The 10,811-nt window shown below is 44.7% G+C and overlaps 1 protein-coding gene across 5 annotated transcripts in view; it reads left to right on the top strand.

The window, feature by feature from the left end:
- The window catches only part of nbeab (neurobeachin b), a 338,760-nt gene that overhangs the window by 195,829 nt on the left and 132,120 nt on the right, over window positions 1-10,811 (top strand). For 3 of the 5 annotated variants that reach the window (XM_056283778.1, XM_056283780.1, XM_056283781.1), the window contains 2 exons: window positions 1,582-1,643; window positions 6,315-6,379. In XM_056283778.1, the coding sequence (XP_056139753.1) occupies window positions 1,582-1,643; window positions 6,315-6,379 (127 nt within the window). Of the gene's footprint in view, window positions 1-1,579; window positions 1,644-6,314; window positions 6,380-10,811 lie in introns of all 5 variants that reach the window. The other 2 variants (XM_056283777.1, XM_056283779.1) reach the window with 1 other exon arrangement.

Below are 10,811 nucleotides of genomic sequence, written 5' to 3'. Positions count from 1 at the left end.
ATGGATTTTTTTTTTGTATTGAAAAATCAGTTTTCCGCAATATAAATTCTTCGTAGGATTTCATTCAGATGTGCAGCACAGCCACAGTCTGCTCAGTCAGCATTTCTAGAAAACAGTCAGTAATATATTACATCTGTGAGCATTTAAAAGAATAAAACATTATTCAGTTACTGATGATTTTAGCAGAAATTAAACCTAGTTGTGCCAAAACACAGTATCTGCCCCTACTTTCACCCTGTAGGTACATCATACATAACATGTTTTAAGACGTGTGCCATCTCTTTTTTCCACTCTGATAGACATTTTACATAATACGGTAAGCTGAAATAGCAACAAAACACTCCGACCAAATAGGATGACAACAGTGGAAGGATGGAATAAAATCAGGAAATAATGCACAATGTGTGAAAGAAATACCAAGTCCTGACTGCAAAGTGGGAAAGTGCACGGTCCTGGCTGCATGGCTGAAATAAATTTGATTGTTGAAGTATTGCATTTGCAAATTCACCAGTGGTATTTATATAAGGAGAGGAAAAAAAAAGGGGGCAGAAATTAAGTGTTGCGTATCCCCTTATTGACAGTCGTAGAGTGGCTTGTGGCTGCGCGAGCCCTTTAATTAATGAGTCCTGGAATGCGTGTTCTGGTAATGAAAGCACCGTTAATGATGCTCTCTCACGGCTACAGAGAGAGGGAGCTGGAGGTGCAGAGTGCCACAGTCACACCTATTGTTTCTGTAAATGAGCCTTTCGCACCTGCGCCGTGTTTCATTAAAACCGCTGTCTGCTTCTGAGGCTCGCCGTCGACAGAGCGGAGACGATGGGAGAGGGTGTGAACGGATTCACGTCTGCGTGCTCATATTCGTGCATCTGATAATTATTCTCTTAAGTCGAGCGCTGTTCTAACACTTACACATGGGGTAGCTGATCAGCAACATATGGGATGTTCAGATAGCTCGTCGGTCCTTTTAGTTCAAACAATCAAATCATTATTATGCGTCAGAGACGTTTATTGTGCTATCCTTGACTTCACGTTGTCGTTAGTCTCATTCAAACAGTTGAATTTTGAGGGAAAAAATGCATTAATATGTTAACTACTGGTAAATGATAAAATAACTTCAGATCTATTGATTACATGTATTTGATTTTTCTGATCTTTACTCACTTACAAGCTGCCGTAGCAAATTTCTCATCTAACAGCACCAAAGGCCACGTATTACATTACACATCACCTCTCTGTTTTGTATTTTTGTTTTTATATTTTTCCTTTTCCAGAAATCCATTTAACTTTCTTTGCCAGAATTATTATTATACTCATCTGTTCACCAAGGCTTATGGTCTCTAGTCACATCCGTCATTCCTGCTATTTTTGTTTTATTGCTATTTTTATATTCTGTGCTTGTATTATTTGTTTTGTCTGCTCCACTAAGTGTCCTTGGGTCCCTTGAAAGGTGCTATATAGATTTAAATTGTTGCTATTGTTGCTGCTGTCTGAATTGTTGTAGAAAAGAATTAAATCGTCTGACAGCCTTTGTCGGAGAAAATATTTGATAAGTAATATGGGATTGTACTCTTGGCTCCACAGGTCTGGTGTGTATGAAGTCAAGCACCTCGGTTGTGGAGCTGGTCATGCTGCTTTGCTCTCAGGTCGGTTTTATGCTGCCTCTTCATCCCCGTCCTTCACAATATGTCTCTTTTCACCTCTCACTCTCTCTCTCATTCTTCACCTCTAACTTACATTATTCCTCACTGCTTTAGGTGCAGATTTCTAATTAGGAGTCAGTCTTTTGTTAAGGTTCTGTATCAGAATACATTTACGGAATGATCTGGCAAGTTCTGACATTTTATCCGTTGTAAGCCTCCATACACTGGATGTCAACACACATCAGCATGTCTTCCGAAGGGACGTATGCCTTATAAATGAAATGATTTTTATTCATCCCATTATCAGCCACCATAGCAGGTATCACAATAGTAGGTATCCCGTAGCGATGCAAACAGTGGTTAATTTACAGCCTATGCCTGAGAGTGTACTATCGAAGCACCAAGTTATTCTCTATTAACGTGGAAAAAAGCTTGTCAAAACATTCTTTGAGAAAAACTTCTATAAGTGAGTCAACTCCGTCCATGATTACATGCAACCTTCCCCATCAGCAGCACACTGAGAAGCCAGTGACTTTCTCACCCCGTCCCAGAGCCCTAATCCCAAGTCCTCCTCTGGAGAATCAGCCCCACCTCGCGCAAAGCTGCCGGTGACTGATCACCCCAGAGCTGACCCTCTGAATCTCTTGTTAAGCCCTTGTTTTAGAGAAGGTCAAAGCCCCGATGTAGCAGTTAGAACAGGAGATATTTAACATACCTTCTGTCAGCCCATCAGTCTTATGTCAGGACCCCATAAGGAAGCCATTACTTGGTGCCTCTTTGTGGATCCAGACTGCAGGACCAGTGCCTTGAGGAGGTGGATTGCCACTATATGTGCCTCCACGCTGTCCACAGTCCAAACCCCACTTCAGTGGGGTGCTTGGCAGTTCACATGTGTGCATTTCTGATGTGAGTGCCAAAAGCTTGAGGAGCATTCTGCCACATACATAAATGGGCCTCCGGGTAGTAACTTGTTCTTTTGAAGTGTCCTCGCGTTGGGGGATGTGTTCCTTTTCTTTTTGTGTTGCATATCTGTCTGTAGAGTAGTAGAGTAATGTCTCTGGGAAGTTGCAATTTTCCAGCTCCAGGATTTATTGCAGATGAGAGCGTCAGTATGCTGTTAAGGGTTTGCGTCCACCCTCCCACCCCCGTTTCACAGAGATAACATTACTATGGCTCCAGAGGTTCCTGCCATTAGAGGCTCTGGGGATGAAACCCAGGCTGAGATATTGATCAGACATAGAGGGCCTGAAACTGGACCCATGGCCCGTTGTCATTCCAGAAACCTTCCACATGGAGAGTTGTGATGAGTTATCAGCTCATATGCTAACGACCCAGAAACAATGATACATAAAGTTATGTTGTTTGGTGATACAATTGGAGAAAAAAAAAAGAGACCTGTATCAAAATCGTGACAAGTCTGATCTGTCATTTGCTGTTAGTCAAGTGTGTTTGCACCTTGGTGCATTGCTATTATAATGGTGGATTTGTCAAGTAGTAGGCGCGTTGTGCACCCACCTCTGTAGGCGCATCTTACTATCTGAATAATGTGCCCTTTGAAGAGCAGGAAAAGACTGTGCCATTGACTGTAGACCAGGTTTTTGTTGGCAAATGGTGCAATTGCTTTCCGCTGCCTCAAGACAGCAATGTGCCGACAATGTGCCTGACAACACCTGAAATGTAAGACCAACATGCCCATGGGTGCTCAGATGGGCGCAAGTACATTTGCTATTTGTTAATTTATTCATTTATTTTTGGATTCCCCCCCCCCTTTTTCTCCCCAATTGTATCCGGCCCCACTCTTCCAAGCCATCCCAGTTGCTGCTCCACCCCCTCTGCCAATCCGGGGAGGGCTGCAGACTACCACATGTGGAGTCGCCAGCCACTTCTTTTCACCTGACAGTGAGGAGTTTCGCCAGGGGGACGTAGCATGTGAGAGGATCACGCTATTCCCCCCAGTGCCCCCCCCTCCAAACAGGTGCTCCGACCGACCAGAGGAGGTGCTAGTGCAGCGGCCAGGACACATACCCACATCCAGCTTCCCACCTGCAGACACGACCAGTTGTGTCTGTAGGGATGCCTGACCTAGCCGGAGAGAACACGGGGATTCGAACTGGCGATCCCTGTGTTGGTAGGCAAGGGAATAGACCACCACACTACTTTGGCGCACCATTTGCCATTTAAACAACGTGGGCGCTGGGTGGGAAAATGACAAGTACATAAGTCGGAAACTAGCAAAAGACGCTTGCGTTGCGCTTGGTGCTGCTTTGTGCAGGGGGTAAGAGAGAGCCCCGTACCCCTTACATGTCTCAACTTTAATGTCGAGAGACAGCGAGGAGAGCAATTTTCTGACCTTTCATCCCGTTTTGTTTTGTGACCTGTCAGTTTTATGAATAAATTAGTGCTAATGATACGCCTTTTTCTTTATTTATGCATGCTAATCGTGGCGATCGCCGTGCTGCTGACCGCGACCGCAGACGCCGTGTGTCTATCCTCAGCCTGGACAGCTGAATGAAAAGGTCAAGGTGCTCTGGTTCTTGTAACAACTTAAATGTACAGGGGTGGATTCAAGAGTGGAGCCACGGAGATTTAGTGATGGAGGGCCTCCAGATGTGGATTGTAGAACAGAGCAGAGTAGATAAAAGCAAAAAGCTCCCGTGCACTGACAGGTTGGATTGAAACACCACAAATACTTTGCTGGATTTCAGGAAGATGAAAGTGGGAGGAGAGACAGTCTCCTCAAAGCCAACGGCGCTCTTCTTACATCGCCATTTTCTGCTTTTTTAGCAGCACTAAGATGTTGTAGTGTTCCTTCCTGAGTATTGATAGACAAATGCTGCCATTACCCCTGTTAAATCTTTGCATATTCAATGCCCAACATTACCTCATATTATTTGTCAAAAATTATGTTGGACATTAGCTTTTTTTTTTTCTTTCTTTAAACTAAACCCCTATAAAAACATCCTGTGGCCAGAGGTGCAGCTCCCTGGGCATGGTCTGCATTTTCATGAGGGATCGCTTTGCTTTCTTCTGGAGGTGCGCGTCAGGCCTAATTCCCTTCAAATGGGCAGCTGTGAGCTTTTCCCCAAATCCCTGCAATCACCGGGAACTCCGCTGGGATCCTTACTCTCTAGGACCAAAAAAAAAAAAAAGGGGGGGGGGGAGAGAAACCCTCTGAAAAACTATCTCAAGCATCGCTTTGCATACTTTAGGTGAGATAGCAGATTTGAAGTTTGAAGTTAGTTTGTGCTATACCCCCCCCCCCCGCTGACCTGATGTCATCTTCCTGGCATCGCCCAAGTCTCACATCTGCTTTGATTTCCGTATTTATTTTTGTCACGTGGGTGCGGTGCAAGCGGACCCTCAGAAGACGGGCTGTACATGATCCTTGTCCAAATCAGGAACAGCTTATTCCGAGCGGATACTGTAGCAGAAGGGGGGGGGGGTCACAGAGAACATTTGGAGACCAGATGCTCAGCAGTTTATCAGCACCATCTCCCAAACGCAACGCGTCCCAGTGTCAGGTTGTGTACTCTTGCGTGAACCCATATGCGCTAGACACAACAACGGTGAACAAATACAGGTACCACTGCCTGAAGATGTCAGTGTCAACTGTCAGGATACCATATGTCATGTCTGAACATTTTTCAGCGTACACATAGCATAACAGAGTACACATAGCATAACAGAGTACACATAGCATAACATTTGGCAAGTACGAGAAAAATATCGTACTTGCAATGATGAATTTTTTTCTAAATGTTTGCTTGTAAAGTCAAGTTCAAACACTCCTTATAGATGTGAATAGCCTGCAATTAGTTATATTACCGACACTTGGCTTGCTGGGATGACTGAAAGCCCATTTTCCTTTCTTTTCTTCTTGCTTTCCCTTCTCCCTTTTGAACTGCGGCCTCGGCTGTTTTTCCTTCCATTTGCACCTCAGCAAGGGAACAGGAGAGCTAAAGTTCCCACAGTGAAAGGCGTGCTCTCAAACTGCTTTTTAATCATTTCCAGAGCACGTTGTGAGAGAGAGCAAGTGCTGGCATCGCAGCCCGGGGCTCGGATCCCTTCCAGGCGCACTCTGCAGCGCTTGTTGAGCTTGCTCAGTAATCTGTCACTGTAAGGGACAGGGGAAATGGGTGTATTTAAGGGAGAGGATACGGTTTCATCCCACAATTACATCTCTCCTGTGTTTACAGATCTTTTCACGGAGGAAGAGAGGAGGGTTACACATGCATTGCAGAGATTTTGTTTCTTTTTTCATGCCCCCGCCCCCCCGAAAGGCTATATGAATGAAATGCTTTCTTAACCTACCTAAATTAGAAGCTATCAAATGTGAGCTACACTAAAGTGGAGACAAACAGTTGGGACGGGAGAATGCGTTTGTGCTGTTTTTATTGTGTTTTGTATAAAAAATACATTGTTGCAATTTCCAGGGAGAAAAGTAATCAATGAAGATGTGTGATTTAGTTTCATATATTTTTAACTACTTCGTAATTCTTACTTTATTGCCTCTCTTTAATTTTTTATTGAAAACAAGCTGACCAATAAGATCTTTATAGCCCAGGTCTAACAGTGCTTATTAAGAATGTGATGATTCTGATTTGATGTTTTTAACTGTTTACTGCCTGAAAACCACAATAAGACTGTGATTAACACAGGCTGGTTTTGTTCCAGGAATGGCAGAACTCCATACAGAAGAATGCTGGCCTAGCTTTCATTGAGCTGATCAACGAAGGACGGTAGGTGTCCATCCAGTCTGTCACATCGGGGTCAGTTAAAATGTCAAGCGGTAGTCAGTTCATCCTTCTTTTGTCAGTAGTCTAGTCATCTCTAAGGGTCCGCTCATCTCTTTGGCTTCCTGCTGGCAGCGGGTAAGAAGGCTGTTTGCACCAGTGGCAGGGCGTAGATTAGCCGTAACCCGATTGCCCCTGCTGGCCGCTCTTTAGGGGGTAATAGTAAATGAGATTGTTGTGACAATGTGAAGTAGGAACATCAACGCTAAAGTGAAGCCACCCTCTCGTACTACTACTGTCTTCCTCGCTCTATCTCTGTCTCTTTCTGTGTTGAGCCGGCTCTGTCTCTCTTTCCTCTCTCTCTCCCTCCAAGTCTCTTTCCCTCTCCGTCTCCTGTCCTCTCTTGTCTCCAAGTATGGTCAGGTTCAGGGTGTTCTGTGGAGCAGATCAGGGACAGCTCAGCCTGCTTGCCCATCTGCTGACCCATCTGGTCCGACCCCTCCTATATGCCCATGCGCTGGCCTCGCCCAAGCCAGGCTCCTCTCACTCGCCTGCTGGCCCCGGAACAAAGAGCCTCAGCCAGTAGGACCACACGGCGCTGTCCAGGGTGCTGCTGACAAATAGATAATTTCTCAGCCCATCTCAACTCCATGCACACCTGCTCCACCTAACTAGAGAGATAGCCAGAGGCCATTGCCATTGTCTATCTCCCCCAACAAGGCCTTAATGACTGGCTGGTACACATACTATTTTCACTGTTGTTTGTTCTGGTTGTATGTTCTTTTTCTGTCTCTTGACATAGCTATTAGGCAGCAAAGCCTCCAGAACAAACTAAGAAGCCCTTATCAGAGCAGCTCCACTTAATTTTTATTGCTGCTCTTCTCTGACTTAAAGTGCTCTTCCTTCCAGCCATCAAGCAAGTGATGGCTTGGCTCTCGGCCTTTTGGCTAAGATCAAGTGAAAACACGTGACAGAACTGCTCCAGTTTTCCATGCTGATATATATATATATGTGTGTGTGTGTGTGTGTGTGTGAGTGTGTTTGTGTGTGTCTGTGTATATATGTATGTATGTATGTATGTATGTGTGTGTGTGTGTGTGTGTGTATATATATGTGTGTGTGTGTATGTATGTATATGTATGTATATATGTGTATGTGTGTGTGTATATATATATATAGTCTCATAAAGAACTGACTCACTGGATTATATATATATGTAGTGTGTGTGTGTGTGTGTGTGTGTGTGTGTGTGTGTGTGTGTGTGTGTGTGTGTGTGTGTGTGTTGGCTGGTCGGTGTTTGTGAAGCCAAAAATGGTTGGAAGAACCCTGCATGTTTTGAGACATGATGTGGTGTTTCAAAGCTGTAACAAATTGAACACGTTTTCAAAAAGCAGAGTCTCCACTTTGCCAGTATGAGAGAAAGCTTTACCTTCTGAAGTGTCTGTGTTCTGTTTGATGTTATTCTGTTTTCTTGTTACAGCAGTTGTGAAGCACAGGAGCCTGAGGGTACTACACTCAGGAAATTGTATGTTGTTGAATGCAATCAATGAGGAGACTAGGAAATGAACTGCAAAATGTCATTGTGGGTACTGTAAAGGATAACAGCACTGCAATGATTGACATCAACATTTTTTCCTTTAAAATACATTAAAGATGGGCGTCTGGGTGGTGTGGCAGTCTATTCCACTGCCTACAAAGACGGGTATCGCTGGTTTGAATCCCCATGTTACCTCCAGCTTGGTCGGGTGTCCCTATAGACACAATTGGCCGTGTCTGTGGGTGGGAAGCCGGATGTGGGTATGTGTCCTGGTCGCTGCACTAGCGCTTCCTCTGGTCGGTCGAGGCGCCTGTTCAGGGGCGAGGGGGCATTGGGGGGATAGCGTGAGCCTCCCACATGATACGTCCTCCCGGTGAAACTCCTCACTGTCAGGCGAAAAGAAGTGGCTGGTGACTCCACATGTATCGGAGGAAGCATGTGGTAGTCTGTAGCCCTCCCCAGATCGACAAAGGAGGTGGAGCAGCGACGGGGATGGCTCGGAAGAGTGGGGTAATTGGCCGGATACAATTGGAGAGAAAAGGGGAGGGGGAATCCAAAAGAAAAAAGAAAAAAAGGTACCGAATAAATGTACCATCATTACACAGGTTACAAATAAATAACTAACCCAATTAATGTAGTGTTTATGATAAGCATTTTACAAAAATCAAAACCTCTACAATTTGGAATAATAGAAAACAGAAATTTGAGGTGTACATTTTGGACTTTTTTTCTTTTTGTAATATGGGATTCCTAAATAAAATAGCAATAACATCCCAGGATACTCATGTCTTTGGGTTTACCAAGAAACGAATGAGTAATTTCACATGAGTCTGTTTGCATTCTGATTAAAGGATTTATATGGTATGTTTTCTCTCATGCCTGAGTATACATTGGCTCCTAATAGTCGGTCTAGTGCACAACAGCTCCTTCAATATTTCCTGTTGTCAGCGGCCGGGACAGCTGTCATGTGAATATGTCTGATCATCTCCTCTGCCAGTCCTCTGTGTTTTTGTTCCATCTTATTTTTCACGCGTTATTGTAGGACACCATAATATGACTGCTCCAACTTGCCGTCTTGTCTGACTGCCCAGATAGCAAAATTGCTGTGGCCCAGACCCGTCCCACACTGACACTTTCATCCAGCCTGCATACCATGTGGAATGATGGCACTTGGGAGGTCCGCTCCTGTTTGCCAGATCTGGGCCAGAACCAAGCCATAGCAATGCCACATGTGCCACATATTTGCCAAAGGTGGTCCATATTTGTTTTGTGATATTTGGGCCATATTCTCCATGTACCAGACAGGCCACTTCAGGGTCACATCCAGATTACATGTTGCCGAGAGCACCACATCTTTGCCAGAAAAGGCCCACATTTGATTTGGCATATTTGGGCCATATTTGCTATTATACATGTGGGCCACTTCAGGCTCACATCCATTTTGTCAGGGCCAGAAGAAGGCCATCAGTGCTGCATCATTGCCTGAAGTGGCCCACATCCGGATGCTATCTGACTGGTATCTGTTAGAAAGCTAACTGGCTCGGCGTGATCGCGGCAGACAGCAAACCATTTGCAAACTGAGCCATCGACGTTGCAATCAGTTGTGTTGACCGTTTGCCATGTCAGCTTTAGCGATTCACTCGGTAAACAAGTGAACGACTTCATCAACTTCTGTCACAAATGAAAAATGGGAAAGAAAGGAACAGATAAAAGGAAGGATCAGTGACACTGTGGCCTTTGGTGAATGTGATTGATTCCAATGCTGATTGCTTAATTTGTAACGGTATTCCAATTTGCCTCGGTGTAAATGGAGCTAATTTATTAGGAGCTATTTTGTGTTTGAAGCCTCCCTTAAAAAAAACGAAAACAAAAACAAGGCTTTCACCGTGTTTTTTACAGTTAAATCACGATCCCGTTCACTGCATCTGGTGACCTTTCACAAGCACGGCTTAAAAAAAGGCGATTCTAATCATTTTACCTGTGTTAATTATCTGGAAGACTGAGCAAAAATCTGGCTTCTGCATTGGTATTATTCTTACCCTGATTCTGACCTTATCCCAGTTATACTAAATAGATAAAGGCATTTACATGACTGTTTTTTTTGGAGGGGGGTTTCCCCCTTTTTCTCCCCAATTGTACCCGTCCAATTACCCCACTCTTCCGAGCCATCCCGGTCTCTGCGTCACCCCCTCTGCCAATCCAGGGAGGGCTGCAGACTACCACATGCCTCCTCCGATACATGTGGAGTCGCCAGCCGCTTCTTTTCACCTGACAGTGAGGCGTTTCGCCAGGAGGATGTAGTGTGTGGGAGGATCATGCTATTCCCCCAAGTTCCCCCTCCCCCCTGAGCAGGCACCCTGACTGACCAGAGGAGGCGCTAATGCAGCGACCAGGACACATACCCACATCTGGCTTCCCACCTGCAGAAACGGCTAATTGTGACTGTAGGGATGCCTGACCAAGCTGGAGGTAACACAAGGATTCAAACCAGAGATCCCCATGTTGGTAGGCAATGGACTAGACCGCTATGCTACCTCGACGCCCCTACATGCCTGTTTTTAAAGTCAGAGTAATGCCTTTATACGTTCTCAATCTGCTTTTGGACTAAACATGCTCATTAATAGATTTTTGGACCTCTATTGTGCTAATACCAACTACTGAGATTTAATAACCTTTTTTTCCAAGAACTTGAATTTAATTTATTTCTCATTTCATATGTCAACAAAACTGTAGTTTGGTTCACAGTCATTTCCCCCACAAATGTCCATCTTCGACTTGCGTTGTCCTGCTTTGCTCGGTCTCTCAACATATTCTTGCTGTTTGTATACCTATAAATGGACAGTTGTCAACAGCTGATGAGGCTGCAGCAGCTGATGAATGCAGACTGGGGATTACTACCTC

The sequence above is a fragment of the Lampris incognitus genome, chromosome 7 (genome assembly GCF_029633865.1).
Source record: "Lampris incognitus isolate fLamInc1 chromosome 7, fLamInc1.hap2, whole genome shotgun sequence".
NCBI classification, from domain to species: domain Eukaryota; kingdom Metazoa; phylum Chordata; class Actinopteri; order Lampriformes; family Lampridae; genus Lampris; species Lampris incognitus.
The sequence above is the reverse complement of the archived record's forward strand: the minus strand, read 5'-3'. Positions and strand labels throughout refer to the sequence as shown.